Here is a 25,899-nt window from a genome sequence, read left to right as displayed (position 1 = left end):
TATTTTGCCCAGGCTACAAGCACAGGGCCCTATCAAACTGATCGGCATAGAAGTTTTGACCTTCCCTGTCTCTGAACGGGGCTGGTTCATTCCTTAGGTAACCTGGTGGCCCCTCCTGCCTTGGGGCTCACTGTGTTGATGTTGCATTTGGTTCTGCCATGGCACTCATTAAAGCACAGAACTCCTGAGCTCAAGGTATCTGCCAGCCTCAGAATCCCCAGCAGCCAAGACGTACAGCACTACGCCCACCTTAACAAAAGGGGACTGTTTCAGAAAAACTCAGTAAGGCCTATACGACAAGACACAAAGTGAAAATAGCAGAACCAGGAAAACATACACAATCACAACATAAATGGAAAGAACACTAACAAACTGAATGCTGTGAGGTTACGTTGATGTTTAGTTTCACAGTTTTTTTCATACTCTCACAAGGGATACCTCTCTGACAGGAGGTAGGGCAATAATAAAGTGGAAAATATAAGTGATATAAAAGAGATAATTATTTATTTAAAAAACCACCAACAAACAGATCATGAATAGGAAAAAGGCATTCAAAACAAAATATACCTTTGCAAAAAATGCGTAATTTTATTTAATCAGTTTTCATATTCTAGATTCTTGAGGGATAGAGCATCTGGAAGGAAAAAAAATAGGCAAGAGATGAGTAATAAATATACTTAATCTTATCTTTCAAAGGGATATAGGAACTAACAAATCACTTTTTTGGCAAGCAAAAGAGGCCTTATAAAAAGGCCATAAAGTAACAAAAAATCCCATTTTACCCATATATCAATAAGTGTGCATCACTGTACACAGAAGGGGTAAACTGCTGGTTTTTAACATTTCCTACAAAAAGCACGTTCAGTGCACACAGTTTACTTTCTCTCTTAATAATTATTAACAACCCGATGAGGCTGGACAGAAATTTATCATTTCCTTTTTACAAACGAGGGAAGAGAAGCTGAGAGAGTAAATAACTTGTCCAGAGTCATAATGCCCTTAGTATAGGGGCAGACTGAGACCAACTTAATACATAGCCCATTCTAATAGAGTAGCATTTGATAGGGCAAATAGAGCTATGCATATTATACATTCTACTATAATAATTTCATCTGAAGACGGTAAGATTTGACTTCTACAGGAACATTCGTAGAATAACAGTACATAAATAAACTTATTACAAATTATGATTGGCAGTATACCCAGAACAGATATGATTAAGGATTCATTTAATGATCAGATGCTATTGGTGACTTAGAAGCATGTTGCAAATTGTTGTATCCCTGCATGAACCAAAATACATCATGAAAAACCTCCCTGTCTGTTTTGAGCTAAATTATGAGCCTTGTTTTGGTGTCCTCTCATTCTAAGCTGATTAGTCCAAACAAAATCTGTAAAATTCCCCAAGAAATCATTTGGAGGTTGAGGGGCTAGTGAGAAAAGGCAAATTTAAAACAAACATGTAAGTAATTAAGCGCAGGTACTGTATATAAACTGCCTAACAAAAAGCATGAGCATTTCTAATCCTGAATTGTTTTTCTATACATGGCAGGGATAATTCTTGAATTTGGGTAGATTTCTTTTCAGAAAATCATAACTTCTAAGAATACCAAGGCTATTTCTATGACCCACCCTAATTTTTAACATAAGTTCAGATCTTTACCACCAACAACTTAATTCAATTAGGACTTGAACTCAGGTCTTCCTGATTCCAGGTCCAGCACTTTATTACAGACTACATCTTCTAGGTGCCTAACAAGAGATGTGTGACCACAGAAGGATGCTTTGTTCATTTGAATTACTCACCACTCGGATCCTGTGTCCAATGGCCTTGGCAGGAAGATTGCTTCTGAATTTGGCCCGAACCATTCCGCTATTTCCATGAGCCCGAGTAACTTTTCCCCAGATAACTCTTGTTCTGTTTGGTTTCCCACCAGGAGTCACTGTGTTGCTGATAGAGAAAAAATACCCAGAATCTTAACCAATAAAATCACAAATAATAACGCTCAAGGAAGCTCAAAGCAACCTTTGTACAAGTAGATCATCTCAAATTATAAGTTAGGAAAACTATTCCATTCCCAAAGCTACCATTCCAATGGAAACATTTCCAAACCTCAATTTAGTTCCCACATGCAATTTAAACTCATCGTAGCAACGATACAGAGTGAAGTGAGCAGGTGCACACAGTAACAGCGATATCGTGCAATGAACAACTCTAAATGACTTAACTGTTCTCAGCAACACAATGGTCAGACAACCAAAGGACTCATAATGAAAAATGCTAACCACCTCCCGACAAAAAACCAATGGCAGTTTGAATGCAGATTGAAGCAAACTATTTTTTAACTTTCTTTTTGGTTCAAGTTTTCATCTACAAAATGACTAACTAATGTATGACCTGTATCAGATTGCTAACCAACTGTCTCAGGGAGGGGAAGGTAAAAGAGAAAGGAGAGAACTTGGAACTCAAAATTTTTAAAAATGTTGAAATTTTTTTTTACATGTAACTGGGGGGAAATATTTAAAAAAAAAACCCTCATTCTGGCTATATCCTACTGATTTAAGGGGCTGTATTCAGGAACCTTCAGATTTAAGAATGGCTTCAGACCTCATTATTCAACAGAAACCAATCAATCTAAAGTTACCAATAACATCTTAATCACCAAATTTAATGACTGTTTCTCAATATTTATCCTTCTTGACCTGTCACTAATTATTAAACATTTATTAAGTACCTACCATTATACTACGCTCTTGGTTCTCCTAACTATCTGACCATTTCTCAGTCTAATTACTGATCTTCATAAGATAATGACTACTAAATTGTGAGCGTCCTACAGGGCTTTGTCCTTGGCCCTCCCTCTATACTATTTCATTTGATGATCTCATTAGCTCCCTGGATTCGAGTATTTCTGTTGCTGATTCTCAAATACAGGTGTCACCTTCAATTTCTCATTCTTTCTCACTGCCCTCTTCCCCCCATATCCAATCTATCGCCAATTCCTGCTGACTGCTTAACACCTCTTGCAGATGCCCCCTTTTTTTCCCTGAAGTTAAGTCTCTCAGTTTGTCTCCCTGTTCCTTTCCATCCTTCATCCAGCTGTCAGTGATCTTCCAAAAATGCAGGTCTAACCACATCAGTCCTTCTACTGAATAAACTCCAGTGATTCCCTATCAATTCCAGGATCAAATGAAAAAAAAAAAATCCTGTTCGGCGTGCGAGCTTTTCAAAACCTGTCCCCTCACTTTCCTCCCTCATTAGACTGAGTTCCATGAGAGGAAGGGCTGTCTTTTGCCTTTCTTTTTACTTAGCACCACAGTTGTTATATAGTGTGCACTTGAATATTTATTGACTGACATCATAATCCCTGAGGTACTAGTGTAGATCCAACAATATTTATATTCTTTTGTTTCACATTCACACTGATAGGAATCTATCTGTATACTGAACATAGTGGCACAAATGTCTTATTTACCCTTCCCTAAAATTAAATATCTGTATTTAAATTCTCTATTATCCTTGAGAGCCAGTCCCAAAAAAAGCACTTACTTTTTGGCTTTGTATACATAAGCACATCTCTTGCCCAAATAGAATTCAGTTTCATCCCGAGCATAGACTCCTTCAATTTTCAGAAGAGCTGTATGTTCCCTCTGGTTTCGTAGGCCTCGTTTGTAGCCGGCAAAAATGGCCTTGGACCACAGTCTAAGACGTAGAAATCACAAAGATAACCGTTGTCATTTGTGAAGTTTATGACGCATGAAGCCTACTAAAAATATCTTCATCTATATTGATTTTACCATTAAGAATAGAATATAGAAAATCTTGGAGAAAACAATATGAGAGAAAATAAAGAATAAGATAGTGAAATACACTTTCTTACCTTCCAGACATTTTGCTGTTCTAGAAGTCCTGTTTCCACCAAGCCTTAAACCAAGAGATACTCAGTTTAAATGATTGCAATATGATGCTATACATTATTTAAAACCTTAACGGATTTTTTCTGGCCTTGTTTCAATGGGGGTAAAAAATATTACCAAATCCTCCCAGATGTCTATTGATGGATGTATTCACTGCACATACATCTCAACTACACTTAAAAAGACATGAGAATTTGCCAGATACAACAAATATACAGCATGAACACATAAACGCCCTTAGCGTTAATCAAAGGAAAAACCAAAAAGGGTGGTGAGGAGGAGCTATAAAGCTAGCAGCTAAAGCTAAAAAGGTGGAAAGGAAATTGTATAAAGTATGCAGGGGGGTAATAGCATTAAACCCTTCTCCATTCCACAAAAGCACAGATGTGTGACCAGATCGGCCTATTTAAGATACAGACCATTCCTTCTGATCATGGCTTTTCCTCGTGCCTGGAATACTCTTTCACTTACATTCTTTGGAATACGGTAGCTACATTCAAGGCTCAGTTCCAGCGACTATTCCTATATGAAGGCCATTCCTGAATTTTATCTGTTTGCATTTCCTCCCTAGCAACATCATTTTGTATATGTTCTGCATTCGAATTGACTACTGTGTATACGTGTAATTTTTCTCCCAGGACAAAGTTAAGCTCTTAGAGATCGGCAGTTTTTTGCTTTTGTCTTTTTTTTTTCCTTAACATTCCTAGAAACTTAGCAGTGCTGGGCACGTAGTCCGCGCTTAATAAATGCTTCAGTGCTGGGAGGGATGAGGGAACGAGCAAACCTTCGAAAGAAAAAGCATAACTTCGAATAAAGCGCAGCAGCCGGCGCTGGGGATGAAGACTCGGCCCAACGTGCCCTAAAAGTCAGGCCCAAGGCCGGAGACGCTGCAAAACTGTTATCCCGACAGCCCCGGAACTCGCTCGCTGCTGGAAAAAGCCCTTTCCCCGGGCGGCCGGCGGGCCTTCCACCATCCACCCAGTATCTCTGCCATCCCCTAGCCTTCCACACTGGGAACCATCGTGATTATAAGCTGGGCCGGCGGCCGGCCAGCACTCGTAAGCAGTTGGGTGGCCGGCATAACCCCCTCCAAGTTATTTAACTCGAACGACGAGACAGGAGCACAAACACACTCACCTCTCAGACTCCAAGATGGAGGAAAAAGGAAGAACGGGCCCTTCCGTGCTGCCTTGTGGGATATACACTCTTCCGCCCCGCCTCCCATTTCAGGTGCCCTCCAAAATAGCCAGAAGAACCACTGTTAAAAAACCCTAAAATCCAAAATCCTACCTTCTGAAAAGAAACAAATAACTTCAAGGAACACAGCCACAGATGTTACATTAAAATCCTGCCGCTTTTCCTTATATGATGTACAACGCTTGGATTGTAAAGGAGGCATATCTTTAGACGACTAAAAGACGAGCAAAAGAAGCCCCTTCGGAAGCGTGCAGTTGCCAGGGGAACCGCGGGCCAGTAAGTTACCGCTATCTTGGGCGCTCGCTGGAAAGAGGTGGGGATGGAGGCTTTGGGCTGCCGGCAGGGTATGGGAGAGCAACTTTCCGTCCCTTTTCCGGCACTCAAGTTTTGATTCGGGATCTCATGGGGAGTTGCTAGGCTCGCTCCTTGCTTGCTCAGGAATTGAGTGCCGCCTCCACAGGCTGGCGGGCGGGCACCTCTCTTTCCATCCCCAACCCCCACACCTCTGCACTTTCCATTGCCCCCCGGGCCACGGGAAGAAAATTTCCCTATTTGCTAAATAGCACAATAGGGACCATCTAGATTCTAGAGGAAGGGTTCTTAACCATTTTTGTGTGTGTCCTGGAAGTCCTTGGGAAGTCCGGTGAAGCCTGTGGACCCCTTTCCCCAGAATAATGTTTTTAAATGCATAAAATAAAATAGGATTACAAAAGCAAGAAGGGAACAAACGTTTGTTAGGCGCCTACTGTGTGCTAGGCACTAAGTGCCTTACACATTCTCTCATTTGATCTTCACAACCACCCTAGGAAGGAGGTGCTATTAACTCCGTTTTACTATTGAAGAAACTGAGGCAGATGGAGGTTAAGTGGATTGCCCAGGGCCACACAACTAGCGTCTGAGGTTGGATTCACTCTCAGACTTCTTCACTCCGAGTCCAATGCTAGCTGACTCCAGGATTATAAAAGAAATCAATTATATTGAAATATAGTGTAAAAATATTTGTGAAAAAAGTTCATGGACCACTCCTCCAGGTGAAGAATTCCTGGTCTAGACCAGTTTAAAATTTTTTTTATTAGCAAAAAAATTTTCTCCTGCACTTCCCCAGATTTAGCCGATCTGCTCATTAAAAATAATTTAATTTTTTCCAATTAATTTTTTTTATTTTCTCTTGAACCTCTCCCCTCCCCCACTGAAAAAAGAAAAAACTCTTGTTAACAAATATGTATAGTCAGACAAAACAAAGTACGGCAGTAGCCATGTCCAAAAATGTATTTTAATGTGCAACCATGATCCATCATTTCTCTGTGGCAAGTCATTGTATTATCAGTGTTTAATTCTTTCAAAGCTGTTTTTATGGATGTTTTTGTTTTATACATTGCTGTTCTTGTTCTACTCACTTCTCTCTGCACCAATTCATACAAATCCTTCCGGGTTTCTCTAAAATTGTTCCTTTCGACATTTTTAGAGCTCAACAGTAGGGCTGCTAGATGGTGCAGTGGGCAGAGTGAAGGGCTTGGAATCAGGAAGACCGGAGTTCAAATTCAGCCTCAGACAGACACTGAGTGACCCTAAGCAAGTCATTTAACCCTATTTGCCTCAGTTTCTTCATCTGTAAAGTAAAATGAGCTAGAGAAAGAAATGGCAAACCACTCCAGTAGCTTTGTCAAGAAAACTTCAAATGGGGAAGATTTAGAAATGACTGAACAGCAAAAAAAAAAGTGCACAATAGTATTCCATCACATTTATTTACCATAATTTGTTTAGCCATCCCCTAATTCACGGGTATCCCATGAGTTTTCAGTTCTTTGCCGAGCTGCTATAAATATGTGTATATGAGTCCTTTTCATTTTTTAACCTCATTATTTAATCTTTTTTGTCAGCCCACCAGTAGTTTGAATGAATGGATGGATAAAGCCTGTATTAAAAGCTTACCATGTGCAAAACACTGTGCTGGGCTCTGGGGATACTGATAGAAAAGCGAGACAGTCTGCTCTCAAGGAGCAAGTTTTAGCTGCAAGTCAAATTGGAAGATCTCATGGTTCTTAGAGTACAGCTGTTAAATAGACGATAAACTATCTTCCTTAATGTTATGTCCAATGATAAAGCCATATTGTTTTCTGATGCTGAACCATTTGACTGTGCCAAAGACTGGTGGAAAAATTTTTCTTTTCTGAGTCATCAGTAGCTGTGGTCATAGCACTTGATGGAGCAATTGCCAGGCTACCTCTCCACAGGAGTTTCTTCCCCATGGAATATGATTGGCCAAGGACATTTGATTGGGAGCACTGTTACTGCCAGAGTTGTTGGGTTCGGCGTACTGAGCTGTCTCCATCTGAGTCTGAGGCGATGTGGTCAAGGTAGCTGTGGTCATGGTCTGATTTGCCTGGCACATGTTGCTTCCTGTTTCCCCCTCAGAGTCTCTTGCTGCTTTAGCTAGGCTGGCTTGCCTGCCTTGTGAGTGGCAGCTGGTGGGGATGCCTGGCCCCTTATCCCTTCTGGAGTTCTCTCCAGTGATGGCTCAGGGAGCTGTATTGGAAGCAGCATTAGTGGTCCTATGATCGCTGCGAGAGTTAGCCATGGTCTTGGAGGTTGGGGTGGGGTGGGGTGCTGCCATGCTCAGGGCACTTGTACCTATTGGTGGCAGTTAGCAGTTGCTGGTGGTGATGAGGAAGGTGGCCCCCTGTCTACAATGATTTCTCCCTTCAGTGATGGTTGGATTGGAAGCAAGTCTGGTGGTTTGGGGAGGGGGTGGGGGGGCGGGGCACTACTTTGCCAAGACTCTTAGGTTTAGGTTCCTGAGCTATTTCCATCAAGGTCTAAGGTTACCTGGTGGTCAAAGTGATGGTGATAGTTTGACTTGCCTGGCATTGCTTATCTCTCTCTTCAGAGTGCCTGCTCAGCCTTCCCTGTATACTGCAATAGAGGAGGAGCTGAGACACCTGGGCCATCCCCTGTATGTGGCAGATGATGGGAATGGCTGACTCCTACACAGGAGTTACTTCCCCCATCATGGCTTTGATGACACTTCAGTATTCCTGGGTCATAGAGCATGCACCAATTAGTGACTTCTGGTGATAGTTCTGTGTAGAATTGCCACTACAGAGTGAACTCACACTCTCCCATCCCCCTTTCCTAGGTGTACACACCAGCCCTCTTATAGGGTGGCTACAGTGTGTGCCAACCCAAGGTAGGAAAGGGCAGCTGCATGCATTTCGACCCCATTTTTAGAAATCAGTATCTACCTGGATTGTGCATTCCTCTCCGAGATAACGCTAGTACATTTCCTTGTCTTTTGAACAGTCATCCCTTCCACATCTCAGGGTTAGGGGCGCTGCGCCCTGGCAATCTGGAAAATCCACAAAGAAATTTTGACCCTTCCTTTATACCAGAGAAGAAATCTGAGTTATTATGGTATTAAAAGATAAAATGTATTGATATTATGCAATACTACACATCATCTTATGTATTTCTGAGTTTCTAAACTTTTTCTCTGCTGTCTGCAGGACTTCATATGTCCTCTGCAGCTTCCACAAAACTCCCCCCAAATTCCCATTTAATTCCTTATGCCAACCTGCAACATATGGAAACCTTGATGGGGAAAGTCACAATGTGGAAGAGATGACTGTATTACCAGCTAGCTAGCATAGAGCAGTCCATCCCCTCCTTCTATCTAATCTTATTTCCCCAAAATACTGCAATAGAGGAGGAGCTGAGACGCCTGGGCCATCCCCTTTTGGAGATGTTTACTCGTGCCCTTATTATGAAAAGTTGTTTGGAAAAGTGGTGGGGTTGAATCCATGGGCTTGGTCCCTCCCACCAATGTGTTTCAGCCTAGGTGTTTTCTTTAAATAAACTCCTCTTAATTTTCTCTACTTGACTTTTGTCTCTTTTATCAGGGCAAACGCCAGAACAACTATTACAAATCGCTTTCAAGACTAGCTGTTTTACAGATTAGGAAACTAAAGCCCCCAAAATGTTAAATGATTAGGATAGGTGTGGTAGCCAAACAAGGGTTTGAAGCTAGTTCCTCTGGGTCCAAATCCTGCTCTCTTTCCACCCCAGGAGATAACCCTTTAATCATCAGCTGAGATAACATGTAAACCTTGTGAGAAATAACTCCTTCAGGCTTGGGAGGGGTGAAGTTAAAAGCCAAGTTTATTATGCTACATGGGTGTCTCATAGAATAGACACACCCTATAGAAGCAAAAGAAAGCCCTATATACCTATGCCCACCCACGTAGTGCCTCCCCTGCTTCCCATTGGCTAGGTACTACCAGGGGCACAACTTCTTGGCACGCCTAGTATAAATTTTCCCTTGATATGTTCCCCACTCCTGCCATATACATGGCATGACCTTTAGTCCTCCCGGAGGAGGAGAAGTTAATATTCATGACCTTATTGCGTATGAGTATTCCAAGCAAAACTTAACTTTTACCCTATTTAATTGACTTCTAGCCTCAAAACAGGATAAAACGAGTTGGATCCTTCTTGGCCCATCATTACTCCTCCGTTATATCTCCCATTCTGCTGACTGTCATTCTGAATTTATGGAGACGAATTTCTCCATTATATCTCTCAATTTCCCCCTTCTTCTTCTAGAAGATAATCTAGTACTAATCTATGTTGGTTAAAGGCCTCATCCTTAATAGCCATTGGCAGAGAAATACTCTTAGCTTCATCTGGCCCTTATTGTTGACACGAGAGCCAGTTCCTGGGTTTATTTAGAGAACAAAGGATAAAATGTTTGCTCTTAGGTACGCTGATAAGCAGGTGTCCACATCTTGATGAGTGAAATGTTAATTGATGTCCCCACTATTTTGTGTGAATGTGTGAATCCTTAGGTTTCATAAGTCATCTATTACCTGATTTCTGTGGAAACAAAAGTTTTAATCATCCCTTACAACCTTAAATCACTGTATAAATGCTAATGTTGATGATGATGATGATGGCTCCTTCACTTTTCCACTTCCAGGGAGAATCAATGAGCCTCCTTTTTGTTTCACAAACCAATTCTTCAGAAGCTCAGGGAATGCCTGCCATGATGCCCCAGGCTTTATGTGACCTAGTAGCATTTGCTTCTTCTTAGCCTGAATTTATTTAGAGAGTAAAAGAATTGCCTCAGGAAAGGGGAATGAATCTCTATTATGAACAGCTTTGTTTTTTAAATGTAATAAATTCAGTGTGTAACTTTCTTCTTTTAAAAGCTTTTATTTAGTATTTTAGTTTCCCCCAGTTACATGTAAGACATTTTTAACATTCTTTTTTAAAACTTTGAATTCCAAATTTTCTCCCTCTCTCCACCCTCCCACCCCCCCACTGAGCAATTGCACGTGTGTTATACATGTGTACTCATGTAAAACATATTCATAATAGTCATGTTGTGAAAAGAGATATAGACAAGAAAAAAAAAGCTTGAGAAAAATAATCTTAAAAAATATGCTTCAATCTCTATTCAGACACCACCAGTTCTTTCTCTGGGGATGGATGGCATTTTTCATCATAAGACCTTCAGAGTTGCCTCGCATCATTATATTTATGTAACTTTCAAAGAGTTTGTTTCTTTCTGTTCTCATCTGTAATTTCTTAAAAAATGTTTTATTTGTTTAGCTCTGTCGGTTCAGAATGACAGAATTGTAGGCCCCCTTTTGGTCTGGGAATTCCTGTCCTAGTTATTCTTCTGCAGGTCGGGATAGATGCTGGCAATGAGATCCAGCCTGGGGTCTACACTGCTGCTGCTTGCTTTTGAACTGAACTTCTTTGTACTCTGGCCAGCACCTCCCTAACTGAGAACTGCCCTTGATTACAGGTTCTCTTCTCAGTCCACTTTGGATCTGTGGCCTGGAAGTGGGTAGCGGGTGACAAAGCTGCGAGATTGCAGCTGTCCCTTTCTCAGTGCCCCATTATGTATCTGGTTGTTCTTGGTATGTGTTGAGACCTTTTCTTGCCCTGATGCCCAGCCTCTCCCAGGGTGCTGGAATTCTTACATGGGGCATGCTCCTGGAACATCCCCAGCAGACTCCCTGTCTGTCTCCCTATGCCAAACTGGGCTGGACAAATGACTCACTGTGATTTTTTTTTTCCTGGATTTCCCAATCAGGATTTGGTCTGGTGCATTTTCTAGATTTGTTTGGAGGAGTTTTGTGGAGGGGATCTGACCACGCTGCTTCCTACCATTCTACCAACTTGGCTGTGCGTCTCTTCTTTGAGTTTTTGAAAAATGCTCATGAAACTCTTTTTCTTTTCTTTTATTTTGGCAACACTATTACTAACTTCTCTTTCCTCCCCAATGGGGAAAAAAAAATCTTTGTTACAAATAAGTGTAGTGAAGCAAAAGAAATCTATATATTTTCTATGTCTAAAAATGTATGTCTCATTCTGTACATTGAGTTAATTACTCTGTCAGGATGTGGGTAGCATGTTTCATCACTGGTCCTCTAGAGTATTGATTAGTCATTGTATTAATCAGAGTTAAGTCTTTTAGAGTTATTTTTTCTTGATGATATTGTTAACAGTATAAAATCTTCTGGTTCAGTTCAATTTCTTCTTCTTCCCAAGTTTATTTTTTAAATTTCTTTTTAAGCATTCATTTTTAAATTTTGAGTTCCAAATTCTCTCCTTTTCTGTAGTCCCTTCCCCACTCTTTGAGAAGGCAAAAAATGTAATCCTCATTATACATGTAAAGTCACACAAATTTCCGTGTAAGCCATGTTAGAAAAAAAGAAGCAAAGAAAAATAAAGTAAAAAAAAATTATGATTCCATGCACTCAGATCTGGTTCATCAGTTCTCTCTTTCTGGAGGTGGGGAGCATTTTTTCATCATGAGTCCTTTGGAAATGTCATGGATCATTGTCTTGATCAGAGTAGCTAAGTCTTCCACAGTCGATCATAGTTACAATATTGCCCTTACTATGTGCATTGTTCTGGTTCTGTTCACTTCACTTTTCATCAGTTCACATAAGTCTTCCCAGGTTTTTCTGAAACCATCCCCCTTTATTATTTCTTATAGCACAGTAATATTCTATCACCATCATATACTACAATTTGTTCAGCCATTCTCCATTTCATGGACATCCCCTCACTTTCCAACTCTTTGCCACCCTAGAAAGAGCGGCTATAAATATTTTTGTGTATTTAGGTCCTTTTCTCTTTTTCTTTGATTTCTGTGAGACAGACCTAGTGGAGCAGTTGCTGGATCAAAGGGTGTGTATGCACTGATATATAGTATAGCCCTTTGGGCATAGTTCCAAATTGTCCTTCAGGTGGATCAGTTCACAGCTTCACCCAGAATGCATTAGTGTACCTATTTCTCTGCATCCCCTCCAACGTTAGTCATGTTCTTTTCCTGTCCTGTTAGCCAGTCTGATAGTTGTGAGGTGGTACCAAGTTTCTTTAAAACTATCCCTTTTGTAATTTCATTTCTTATATGATTATATTGCATTACATTCAGAATGATATAATTTTTTTCAGGGACTCCTCAATTGACGATTGCCTATTTTATTATTGGTTCTTTGCTACATCAAAAAGATCTACTATAAATATTTTTGTACACATGGGTCCTTTTTCTATTTTTTTGACTTTTGGGGGCTGTAGGCCTACTGGTGGTATCACTGGGTCAAAGGGTATGTACAGTTTAGTGACCTCTTTTTAGTCATAGTTCCAAATTACCAGAATGACCAGACCAGCTCCCAATTGTACTGGCAGTGCATCAGTACATTAGTGTGTTTGTCTTAGTGTAGCCTCTGTCATGTTCCTATTACGTCAGCTTTGCCAATATGATAGGTGTGAAGTAGAACCTCAGAGTTATTTCAATTTGCATTTCTCAAAATAGTGATTTGGAATTTTTTTCCTTATCTGTATAGTATAAATATTTTTTTTTCCTTTGAGAACCACCTGTTCATTTCTTTGGGGCATTTATTTATTGGGGAATGGCTGTCTTTCTTATATGTTTGAAACAGTTTTTCACATGTCTGAATATCAGACCTTTATCAGAGAAATTTGTTGTAAAGATTTTTCCTTAGTTAACTATTATTTCCTTTTTAATTTTGAATGCATTGATTTTGTGCAAATTTTTTTCAATTTTATGTAAAGTGATCTGTTTTCTCGTCTATGATCCTTTTTAATCCCATGTTTTGTCATGATTTCTTTTCCTATACCTCACTGAAAAAAGTATTTTCTTCTTTGCTCCTTTAAGATGTGATCAAATGAGATAATGTTTGTAAAGGGCTTAGCATGGAGCCTGGCCCCCCAATAGGAGGGTAATAAATGCTTATCCTCTCTCTCTTTCCTCTCCCTCCCTCCTTTTTGTATCTAGGCAAGGTAGCTACTTAAAGATTATCTTGGCATATGATGTGAGATGTTCGTCTCAACCTAATTACTTCCAGAATGGTTTTTAGATTTCCAAGTAGTTTTTGTTGTATAGGGAGCCTTTAGACCAGAAGTTGAGGTCTTTGGGTTCACTGAACACTGTTACTATGTTATTTTCCTTCTATCTATTGTGCAGCATCGGTTCCCCTGACTTTTCTATTTTTAATATGAAATAGTTTTGATGATTACTGCTTTGTAGTACAGTTTAAGATCTGGACTACTAGGTCCCCTTCCTTCCCACTATTTCTTGTTATTTCCTTTGAGAATCTTGACTCGTTATTCCACCAGATGAAATTTCCTGGGGTTTTTCTCCCTAGCTTTAAAGTAATTCTTTGATAGTTTGATTGGTGTGATACTGAATAAGCAAATTAATTTGGATAGTATTCTCATTTTAACTATATTGGTATGGCCCAAATATGAGCAACTAATATCTCCTCACTTATTTAGTCTGTCTTTATCTGTGTAAAGTATGTTTTATAGTTGTATTTGTATGGTTCTTGTGTGTCTTAGAAAGTAGACTCCTAAATATTTTATAAATTCTGTAGTTATTTTATTTCTCCTTACTTTGTATTTATTTAAAAAGAACAAAAATATTTTCTGAGGAAGTGGGTTTTATTTCAAGAGACACATTTCCTCCTAGTTAAGCTCCCTGGACATCTGGAGGGAGTGAACTAAGTTATTTTCTGACACACCTTCCACTTATAATGTTCTATGAGGCAACATGGTATGATAGCAGAAGCTTTGGACTTGGCATCTCAGATGGGACACCGAAGCTGTGGGACCACAGGCCATTCACTTTACTTTTCTGAGCCTAAGTCTGTTTACTACCTATCTCACAGGCTTATTGTGGCTTCATGACAAACCATCTAAACAACAAAACAGATATTTTGAAAGGAACTATAGAATATTTTGATTTGCTTTTAGCCTTGTTTATTGGGTCGAATTGTTAGTAGACCGAACGGTTCTCATTATTCTTTTGGTTCTGGAATTTCACTATACAATGTGAAAAGAGAGAATATGTTAATTCAGGGGGAAAGCTGAAGCTTTTTTGATGACACCATAATATCTTCCTGGATAGGCAAGAACAATTTTAAACTCCTTTAATCCCTCTAGTAAACTAAACTTAATTTTGCTTTTCTATTTCAGCTTACTACATTTTTATGAAGAGTTGAAGCCCCAATGGAAAACACTAACTACATCTTAGTGATAAAGGAGTAAGTTCAAATTCCAAGTTTTAAAATCTTGTAGATGTTGTAGATGTTTTTATGTAATACATTAATAAGCATTTTTGCACAACAGATACATATACTTAAATTGTTATTTGATAGGGTAACGTAAAGTTTTTGAAGTTTGGTTCAAATCCATAGTAAGACAGACAAAGACGTTTACATATCTGTCTTAAAAGGTAAATGTTTTTTCTTCCTGACTCTTTTGCAAAGAAAGGGGGAAGGGTCCATGGGCATAGAACATTGCATGTATTGTCAAATTTTTTCAATTTATTGATTGGTTTTACTGATTTTAAAGCTTTTTTCTAAATTATTTAGCATTTTACTTTTTCCCAACTACATGCAAAGATAATTTTTAACATTCATTTTTAAAATTTTTGAGTTCCATATTCTCTCCCTTCCTACCCTCCTCATTGAGAGGGTAAGCATTTTGATAATAAGTTATATATTTGTAGTCATATAAAACACATTTCCTTATTAGTCATGTTGTAAAAGAAAACATAGACCAAAAAACCCAAAGAAAAATAAGTTTATTGATATATTTTTAAGTCTTTTGTTATAAAAGATAGCTTTTTAAGGTTGTGGAGGAGAAAGGATATAAAAGATATAAATAAAATTCATTTTTTAAAAAAAAGGTATTTGCATTCCAAGTAGAGTTGTTATTAGAGTTGTCCCAAATATTGCTTTAGGATATGCAAACAAAGCCATAGATTGTCCTTCAGCTCACAATATATTAGTTCTCTTCTTCATACAAATCAATGACTAACATGGACCCCATTTGGATCAAATTTGAGTTTCATCTTGCCTGTGTTTAGAGTTTGGACCAAGTCTAAAATTTGGGGAATTTTAAAACATTTCTGTAACATTTTCAACATATCTTACTTCAAACATTACTCAGACTAACTCATCTACTTTTCTTATTCCTATCAGGGAGGAGGAAGAGAAAAAGGAGGAGAAGGAGGAGGAAGAGGGGGCAACATACATTCCTTCAAAGATTTTGCATCCTCACGTGGTGGCGGTGACAGGATCTCCCCCTGGTGTTCATGTTCCTGATGTTTCTGATGCCACAGTCCCACCTGAAGAGTTACCAGTCATCCATGAAATAATCGATACCCTCCCTCTTCTGGATGTGCTGAGGATTTCTGCAGTTCTGGAGGATACCCTGGACCAGCTTTCAATCCTAAGCTATATCATGCCAGGTCCATTTGAAAGGAGGAGAGATAACATCCATGTATGTATTGCTATGATTACTGTTTACCTTCTATTCTTGCTTTTTGCTCCCCTTTCTTCTTCTTTGACTTTCACAGTTCATATTACTAAAGTTTAGTTCAAAGAACCACACCTTTATCTCAGATGATGACTACAATCCCATCATCCCTGTATTATTCATATGTGAAGGGAAATAGCCTCATTCCAGTGCATGCTCAATATGCTTTCCCTTTCTATTTATTGATATACAGACTAAGTAAAATTAATTGGAAAAATGTGTAATGCTGTTTCTTATTTCATTCTATTGTAAATGTTTGTAAATGTATTCTTTGCATTGCTGCTATATGACCACAAGAGACCACTTATAATTGGCACACTATTATTAGGAAAGATTCCACCCTTTGGTTTAGCATTCATGGTGTAAATGAAAGAGAATGAAGGATCCAAATATATAAAGAGTTGTTCAGAGAAGATATCACAGCACTGAAATATAGAAGTGTGCTCTTTGTATACATAAATGTTGCTCACTTCAAAATAATTTAAGCTCAAAGATACTTTTGTTCATAATAATGGTTTGAAGATGTCTTCACCAGTAAAATACAGTATCATTCACGGTCAGCTTTTTTTGTTCATTACATTTATTTTTTATTAACTAATTAATTTATTTTTAGTTTTCAACATTCACTTGCATAAGATTTTGAGTTCTAAAATTTCCCCTTCTCTTTCCCCAACACGGTGTGCAATCTGATATTGGCCCTATATATACATTCATATTAAACATTTTCACATTAGTCAGTTGTGAAGAAGAATTAGAACCAATGGGAGGAACCATGAGAAAGGAGAAATAAAAAAGAGAGGGCAAATAGTATGCTTCAATCTGCATTCAGACTCCATAGTTCTTTTTCTGGATGTGGACAGCATTTTCCATCATGAGTCTTTTGTGCTATCAGCTTTTAATTCAGCAAACATTTATATACTACCAGCTATGTTGAAGTGCTCAGTGCCATGAGGGAGCTCCCAGCAATCTCTCACCAAACCCCAGAGCTTTTTAGATGAAAATGACTTTAGATTAGAGTGTTTTCTTCCTTTTAAAAACTGTGGATCTCTTTTAAACTTTTGGCCTCATGGAGCTACAGTTAACATTATAATATATTTTGATGACATAAGACCAGAGTTCAGAGTCTGGTTCTCCAGTTTTTGACTTTTTGCTCTTGGGGCTCTCAGCTTCCTCATCCATGAAATGAGGGGGTTAGAACTAGATCTCCAAGATTTTATTTGATTTTAAATCTTATGATCAAATTTCATAAACCAAAATACTTAAAGGGCTGTCATTGGATCAGTGCTCTCTAAAAGGAACATCCTACCATCCATATGGGCAGATATAGACAGAGATGTAGAGTTCTGGGGATGGAGTGAGAAAGACTCATCTTCCTGAGTCCAAATCTGACCTCAGGTACTAATTTAATCCTGTTTGCCTCAATTTCCTCATCTGCAAAATGAGCTGGAATAAGGAAATGGGAAATTACTCTAGTACCTTTGCTGAGAAAACCCAACTGAACAACAAGATGTGTATATAATTTTTCCCTCCCAGACCACTGTCGCTCTGTTATCTCATTTTGCAGTTGGGGGTGGGGTGGTAAGTGGTTCATTTTTTTCCTTTTTAAAGATGAAACTAAATCTTTAGACAGAATAAGTTTTCTGATTGCAGTCAGACCATCCACTAATTAGAGTAAAGGGCAAAATCAACATCCAGTTTAAAAGAAGGATAAAGATGATACTGCAAAAGCTTCATGGTAATCTACTCAAATGAACTTCTATTATAGATACTGTGATAGCATTATGTTTAGTTTGTGGGTAAGTTGTTCTCGGCTGTAAACTATCTTCTTTACTTTTGGAAGATTGAGTTCCAAGTTCTCTGCTCCTTTGAAGTGGTGGCTGCCAAATCCTGTGTAATTCTGACTATGGCTCCTTGGTTTTTAAGTTTTTTCTTTTGTGTTTCTCACAGTAATTTTTCTTTTACCTGGAAGCTCTAGAATTTGGCTAGAACGTTCCTAGGAGTTTTCAGTTTGGGGTTTGTGACCAGCCAGTAGATTTTTTCTACTTCCACTTTGCCCTCTGGCTCTAAGAGAACTGGCTTCTCTCAAATTTCCGGGCTCCTCCAATCGATGCTTTCTTGGGGATTTTGAATGTTGCGTTATTACAGGATCTCAGGGATAGACTGGGGACCTGCAAGCTTTCACTGTTTCCAGAATGCTTTGTTCCAGGGCAAAGTCTAATTTCTGCTCTAAGCTCTGCAAGTTTCTGACTGGGGCTTGGGTCTGAGCAAGAGTACACTGTTGCCCGACTCAGCTACTACCAACCACCTTGAAAACTCTTTTGGTTCAGGGACAGAATGGTAGGCTCCCTTTTGGTCTGGGAGTCCTTTCTTGGTTTTTCCTCTGAAGGCTGGGCTAGACACTGCTCTGTGCCTGTCATCCCGACCATATCACAGCAGCTTATTGGGTTTTAACTTGCTCATTTCTTGGTACACTGCTCAGGGCCTCCCCACCTGGGAGTGCCACCTCTGTGCACATGTCTTTTTCTCAGTCTGCCCTAGATCTGTAACCCAAAACTGGTTAGTGGGAGACAAAGCTGTGAGTTGGCACCTGTCTCCACCATGGTGCTCTAGTATGGATCTGGTGGTACCCCCATAAAGTGTCTGGGACCTCCTCTCACCCTGATGTATAGCCTTTCCTTGAGCACTGGAGTGCTCCTCTTATGGTGCGACATGTTGCTGGTCCACAGACCTCTCTGTCTCTTTATGCCAACCTGAGCTGGACAAATGACTTTTTCTGGATTTTCCCATCAGGATTTGGTCTAGTACATTTTCTAGATCTGTTTAGAGGAGGTTTGGGGGCAGGGGAGGGGAGTTCACTGTAATGCTTCCTGCTACTCTACTATGTTGACTCTCTCTCAGAAGATGTCATATTTTCAGGCAAAATACTCTAGCTAAAATTTTGACAAGGAAGCTTTATGATTTCTCAGGAACTCACTTTCCAGTAATTTATTTTCTATGCCTGAAACTTTTGACTTATTCTACAGCTGTTTTCTTTATTAGTGGAGTTGGGATCACTCTCTCTCCCTCCACTTTTCCACCTTTCTCTTTTTAGTAATAGTTAATTCCTAAAACCTGTATGGCCTCAGCCATTCCTTGAAATAAACCTGAAATGTCCAATCTGTTTTTACTATATTTGGGTACCCTTTTAACAATCAGAGTCCCTGTTGGTTTCATTTTTCCTTCATTTTATGATGGATTTTCATGACCTTGGCTGACATGATTACGGAAAAGAAAAAATACCACATATTTTTATAGGTAGAGAAATATGGAACCAACTGCCTCTCACGACAGTGAGTTCTCCATTATTGTCCCCTCCATTCCATCTATCATATTGATGCAAGTTAGCTTCTAAAGTGCTTCCACAATGTCACCTGAACCCAACTTCTCTACTTAAAAACCTCCAGGGACTCCTCATTTTCTCTATCAAGTAAAGTCTAAACTACTTAATCTGTGCTTCTAAGCCAGCTACAACCCCCTAAACTATCTTCTTTTTAATAGTTTCACTTTTAAAATTTTTCAGTTAAGCATTTTTTCTCCCTCCCATCTTCCTCTCCTCTCCCCCAACTTGGTAAAAAGAAATGCAAAACTCTTGTAATAAATAAGCATATTCAGGTAAAACAGATTCCCACATTGGTGACATACAAAAATCTGTATCATCCAGATATTATTCCATTGCTTTTTTGCCATGAGGTGTGAAGTATTTTTTATCAGCAATCTTCTAGAATCATGATCATTTTATTGAGCAGAGTTCTTAAGTCTTTCAGAATTGTTCACTTATTATAATATTGAAGTATAAATTGTTCTTCTGGTTCTACTCACTTCACTCTGCTTTACTTCACCCAAAATTTTCTCAGGTTTCTTTGAAACTGTTTTCATTTCTTTAAGTTCAATAGAATTCCATTACATTGATATACCTTAGCTCATTCATCTCTAACTTAACTTATGGGCACCCCTTTCATTTCCAGCTCTTTGTCACTACAAAAAGAGCTTCTATAAATATTTTGTACCTATATATATACATACATATATATGTATATATTCTTTTCCTCTTTCTTTGGTATCTTTGCTATATAGCCCTAGTAGTAGTATTACTAGGTAAGTGTAGGGTAACAGTAATTGAGTAGCTTTTAGATCATAGTTCTAAATTGCTTTCCAGAATGGCTGGACCAATTCACAGCTTCATCAATATTACATCAATATGCCTTGCCTCCTTCCCCCCCTCCTTCCCCCCCCCCCCGCCACATCCCTGGTCCTCATAGCCCCTCCAACATTTGTCATTTTCATTTTTTGGTCAATTTTTCTGATGTGTATGAGGTAGAACCTCAGAGTTGCTTTAATTTGCATTTCTCTATTAGTGATTTAGAACATTTTTTCAAGGCTTTTGATAACTTGAATTTCTCTAGAGTTGCCTTTGTATATCCTTTAACCACTTATCAATTATGAAATGGCTTATTCTTATAAATTTGAATCAATTGCTTGTGTTATCTTAGAAATAAGACCTTTTATAAGAGAAATGCTGCAAAGTTGTTTTTTCTCCCAGTTAACCGTTTCCTTTCTAGTCTCAGCTGCATTGGATTTGTTTGTACAAAACCTTTTCGATTTTATGTAATAAAAATTGCCCATTTAATCTTGTATGATCCTCTCTATCCTCTGGTCATAAACTCTCCCCCAACTGAAAAGTAATTTCTTCCTTATTCCTCTAATTTGTTTATGATGTGACCTTTTATATCTAGGTCATGTATCACTTTGGAATTTATCTTAGTATATGGTGTAAGGTGTTGGTCTGTTCCTAGTTTTTGCCAGATTGCTATTCAGTTTTCTTATCGGTAATTGTTAAATAGCAAGATCTTACCTTGCAGTACTTGCAGTCTTTGGGTATATGGAAAACTATGTCACTATGTTTGCTTCTTTTTTGTTTACTATCTGTTGTACTGACTGACTTTTCTTGTTTTTTTTTTAACCAGTATCAAATTGTTTTGATGATTACTGCTTTGTAATATTGTTTGAGATCTGGTTACTCCTACCTGCCTCCTTCACACTTTTTTTTTTCATTATTTCTACTTGAGATTTTTTTTTGTTTGTTTCTCTAGATGTATTTCATTATTTTTTTCTAGTTCTATAAAATAATTCTTCGATCGTTAGTTTGGCATGTCACTAAAAAAGTAAATTAATTTAGATACCACTGTAATTTTTATTATATTGGCTTGGCCCTACTCATGAGCAATTAATATTTTCCCAATTATTTAGGTCTGCTTTATTTCCATAAATCTCCAGTTGATTTTAATCATTTCTCCAATGGCCTTTTATTTTATATTTTTTATTGCATTTTGGTTAGTAAAATGTGTTTAATATTATTGCTTTTTCTGCATTTGTTTGTAAGGCCTTTATTCCCTAATACATGGATTGATTTTTTTTAACTGCCATTCATAGCTATGAAATAAGTATACTCCTTTCTATTTCTCTTCAATAATTTCTAGAGACCTATCATATCTAATGTTTCTAAAATTTTATCCAATCTTCTAAAACTCAGATCTTTAACTTCTTTCTTAATAATTTTTTGGTTAGATTTCACTAGCTCTGAAGACCCTCACTACTGCAGTTTTACTGTATATTTCTTCCTGTAACTCATTTAGCTTTTTCTTGAAGTTTTTACCTGCTATTCCATTTGATGCATATATCTTAAGTATTGAAGTTCATTCATTTTTTTTTTTTTTGCTTTTTGGCAGGGCAATTGGGGTTAAGTGACTTGCCCAAGGTCACACAGCTAGTACAAGTGTCAAGTGTCTGAGGCCGGATTTGAACTCAGGTCCTCCTGACTCCAGGGCCGGTGCTCTACTCACTGTGCCACCTAGCTGCCCCCCTCATTCATTTTTTTTAATGGGACCTTTTTGGCAAAAATGTAATTTCCCTATTTATTTCTTTTGAGTCTATTTTTTGCTGTTAACTTGTCTGAAATTATAATTTCTAATCCTGTTTTTTTTTTAAAAATTCATTTGAGGCATAACAGATTTGCTCCAGCCTCTTATTTTAACTCTGTGCAAGCCTTTATGTTTTAAATGTGCTTATTGTGAACAACATATTGTTAGATTCTGCTTTCTAACATATTGTTAGATTCTGCTATCCTTTTTTTGTGTTATAGGTAAATTTATCCCATTCACATTCAAAGTCATAATTGTTGATTATGTATTTCTCTTTCTCCTGTTCTCTTATACTTTTTCCTGTCTTTACTCGTCTGCCTTTTCCTTATCACAGATTCTTACCCTTTCAAATCTCTTTTCATGATCCCCTGCTTAAAGCTTGGAGTTTCTTTTTCTTATGACTAACCCCTCCTTGAATCTGCCCTTCCTCTTACCCTTTCTCTTTTCTCTCTCTTTCCTCTTGTCTCCCTGGTGAATTGAATGTATTTTTAGACTAACCTCTTTATATATGCATGTGTGAGGGAGAGATCTACCCTCCTTTGACCAGTTTAAAGGAAAATGAGGTTCAAGTGGCATGAGCTTCCCCTGCTCCTTCCCCATTTGTGTGAACTTTTACTTGTGCAACCTTTTTATGGAGACAATAAATTCTCTCACCTCCTACATGCTCTCCTTTTTTCCTAGGGTATCCTTTTCTTATCTCTTTTCTTTCTTATTTCAGTATCATCAAAACATAATAAAAGCATTCCCAGGTCTTCTGTCTTGATTTGATTATCTCTGGTGACATTAGTGTTCTGAAAGGACTCTTGTATCATCTCCCCCCACCTCTACCTATTATAATGTAAGCAGTTCATCTTTATATAGTACCTTCTTTTGCTTATTTGTATTTAACTTTTTATGTTTCTCTTATCTGTTGATATTTCAAAGTTTCTATTCAGTTCCAATCATCTAATCAGAAATGCTTGAAAGTTTTCTATTTCATTGATGGTTCTTCTCTCCCCTCCTCCCCTCTCATTTTAGTATACTTGGTTTTATTGTGTAAGTTAGCCTATATCTTTTGCCTTTTGGAATATTACATTCTATGCTCTCTGCTTCTTAACACTGGTAACTGCTAAATCTTGTGTAATCTTTACTATGGTTTTTCAGTACTTTAATTCTTTCTCTCCATCTGCTTGAAGTATTTTTTCTTGGACCTCGAAGCTCTGGATTATGCCATCAAGTTCCTGGGAATTGTTTTGAGGTAGTTGTTGTTTCAGGAGGTGATTGGGAGATTCTTTCTGTTTTCCATTTGCTTGCAGGGCATTGTTTCACATATCTCAGCTCTGACCTTATAGATAGCTATATGACCTTAAGCCACTTCACCCAAAGTGAGAGGGCTAAAGAAAATGATCTTAAGTCTCTTTCTACTCTTAAATTTTATAATTCTAAATAAAGACATAATCCTAATAAAATTGACAAAATAATTTAGCTAAAGTGTTTAGAAACAGTATACTAAAACAGTCAATAAAATAGAGACAAGTCAGCCCTCTAATAATCCCTTCCACAATGTTAAATTTTGGGTCTAAAAATTTCTTTTGATTTTCCCCATGGTACCATCTAAACTATACCATTATGCATTACACCACTTGCTAGAATCTCCTTCTTGTTGTTACTGACACACATTCTATTTATTTTTAAGTCCAGTGTTAGTCTTTCTCTCTTCTCTTTTTTATGCAAAAATGCTATCTGTTGTTTCAGAAATCAAGCAAAGGCATGAATATCATCATCCAAAGCCTAGACCGATTGCAAACATCTATCATGCAACAGAGAAAATCTGGCACAGCAGCAGAATTAGAAGAAACCAAGTCAATACGTCAAGCCCCGCCTGAAAAACATGAAGACAAAATGGAAGATTTCATTGCTAAAAGGCCTGCAAGGCAAACCGTCCTGACTTTAGAAAATCTCAGGAAAGTTGAGTCTGATAGGTAAGAGAGAGAAAACATGTAATCACCTTAATAACTGGATGGCTGGCTGGCTGGCTGTATAGATGGATGGATAGGGAAAAAAAAGACCCAAGCATTTAAGTCCTCACTTTATGCCAGGCATTGGGCTAAGCACTAGGAGTATGAAGAAAGGCAAGAACAGTCTCTGCCCTCAAGGAGCTGACATTCGAATAGAGACAATAAAAAAGCTATAGAGCATGGAGTAGGTACAAGGCAATCTCAGAGGGGAAGGCAGTAGCAGCTGGGATAAAAGGAAAAGGTCTTTGAACAAAGGTGGAATTTGAATTGAGTCTTGAAGGAAATCAGGGAAACTAAAAGGTGAGGGGTGCAGACCACTCCAGGGATGGGGGACATCCAGTGCAAAGGCAACAAGAGGGAACAGCAAATAGGCCAATGTAGCTGGACTATTGAGTGGAGGGGGAGGGGGAGAAAAGTGTCAGAAGAATGGAAAAGCAGGAAAGGGCCAGGTTATCAAGAGTTTTTAAGGCCAAATATGTAAGTTATATTTGATCTTGGAGGAAGTAGGGAACCACTGGACTTAGACTTTAGGAAAATCAGTCAGGCAGCTGAGTGGTGAAAAGATGGGAGTAGACCAATTAGAAGGCAATTGCAGTAGTTCAGGTGAGGGTCGTAGAGACCTGCATTAGAGTAATGATTATGTGAGTGGCAGGTAGGAGACATACATAAGAAATGTTAGCAAAGTAGAAATGACAAGATTCGGCAACAGATTGAATCCATGGGATGAGTAAGAATGAGTCACGAGTGACAGTGGAGTTGTAAGCCTGGGTGATGGGGAACATGGCGGTGCCCTTGGCAGTAATGGAAAGTTTGGAAAATGGGAGGGTGAGCAGTGGGGAAGATGATGAATTCTTTTTTAAACATGGAGTTAGAGATGTTTATGAGACATCTGGTTCAAAATGTCCCAAAGGCAGCTGGTGGGGAGGGCCTGGAGCTCAGGAAAGAGGCTAGGGCTGGGTACAGAGATCCAGGAATCATCTGCATAGAGGTGATGATTGAACACATGAACTGGAGAAGTCACCAGGTGAGACACAAGAAAAGGTCCCAAGGCAGCGATTTGGCATGCACCCACAATCAGTGGGAATGTCATGAAGGATGACGATGGAGCAAGAGAGGCTGAGAAGGAGCAATTAGACACATAGGAGGAGACACAGGTGTCGGTATCAAACTTAGAGAGGAGAGAATGTCCTGGGAGAGAAGGTAGTCAACTGGCAGATACTGCAGCGAGGTTAGAAAGAGAGGATGGAGAAAAGGCCATTGGATCCGACAATTTAAAATCATTGCTGACTTTGGAGAGAGCAGGTTCAGTTTAGGTGACGAAGAGGGCAGAAGCCAGATTGCTGAGGGTTTAGAAGAGAGGGAAAGGAGAAACAGAAGTACCTAATGTAGACAGCTTTCTCAAGGAGTTTATTGGATAAGGGGAGGAGAAATACTATAGGGTGACAGCTAGTAGGAATAGTAGGATCTAGTGAGGATTTTTTTTTAAAAGAATGGGCGGGGGGCTATGCATCTATTTCTAGGAAGCAGGGACGGAATCAGTAGATAAGGAAAGATTGAATATTAGAGAGCAGGGATAACACTGGGGGGAAGATTGGAAAGAGGGGGATCAATGGTACGTTAGATGTGTTGTCATTGGCCAGGAAAAGGCTGGCTTCTTCATTCCAAGAACAGAGTGAAGGAGGAAATAGTGGGAAAGATGTATGAATGGTGTGAGATGAAGAGAGAATAAGAGGGAGCTAATGACTTCAATTTTTTTCAGTGAAGTCTGAGGAAAGGTCTTCTGATGAGGGGGTGGGAGATGGGGAGGGAAGCTTGAGGAGAAACAAGAAAGTTTAAAAGAGTCTCTGTGGAGAGTGAGATAGTAAAATCAACTACAATATGTCCATGAGAAACCGAATGGACAAGTAGCCACACTGACATTTATCAGTCAGTTGATCCTAAATGCCTCCTGGAGCTTCGTAGTATTGGTATAA

General features: G+C 38.7%; 2 protein-coding genes across 2 annotated transcripts in view; one reads left to right on the top strand and one right to left on the bottom strand.

Annotated features, from left to right (window-relative positions):
• Positions 1 to 482: 482 nt before the first annotated feature.
• RPL35A (ribosomal protein L35a) lies at positions 483 to 5,096 on the bottom strand. Its single transcript, XM_036747331.1, has 5 exons — positions 5,056 to 5,096; positions 3,882 to 3,925; positions 3,551 to 3,703; positions 1,807 to 1,951; positions 483 to 634 (listed from the first exon to the last, which is right to left on the bottom strand). Exons 2-5 carry the CDS (start codon positions 3,890 to 3,892, stop codon positions 611 to 613), a joined length of 333 nt encoding a protein of 110 aa, XP_036603226.1. The 5' UTR covers positions 3,893 to 3,925; positions 5,056 to 5,096; the 3' UTR covers positions 483 to 610.
• A 9,529-nt stretch (positions 5,097 to 14,625) lies between these two features.
• IQCG (IQ motif containing G) overlaps positions 14,626 to 25,899 on the top strand; it is a 61,099-nt gene continuing 49,825 nt past the window's right edge. Inside the window, exons 1-3 of the mRNA XM_036747330.1 lie at positions 14,626 to 14,693; positions 15,636 to 15,936; positions 23,664 to 23,890. Coding sequence (XP_036603225.1) covers positions 14,659 to 14,693; positions 15,636 to 15,936; positions 23,664 to 23,890 — 563 coding nt within the window. The 5' untranslated portion in view covers positions 14,626 to 14,658. The remainder of the gene's footprint in view (positions 14,694 to 15,635; positions 15,937 to 23,663; positions 23,891 to 25,899) is intronic.

This window comes from Trichosurus vulpecula, chromosome 2 (assembly GCF_011100635.1).
Source record: "Trichosurus vulpecula isolate mTriVul1 chromosome 2, mTriVul1.pri, whole genome shotgun sequence".
Taxonomy (NCBI): Eukaryota; Metazoa; Chordata; class Mammalia; order Diprotodontia; family Phalangeridae; genus Trichosurus; species Trichosurus vulpecula.
This window is presented reverse-complemented; position numbering and strand designations above follow the sequence as displayed.

Bases quoted from the DNA above. Each gene is read 5' to 3' on its own strand.
- RPL35A (XM_036747331.1), bottom strand. The intron at 1,952-3,550 runs GTAAGTGCTTTT...TTTCTCTATCAG, and splicing joins TATGTATACAAAGCCAAAAA to CAACACAGTGACTCCTGGTG. The intron at 635-1,806 runs GTGAGTAATTCA...TTTTCCTTCCAG, and splicing joins TTGGACACAGGATCCGAGTG to ATGCTCTATCCCTCAAGAAT.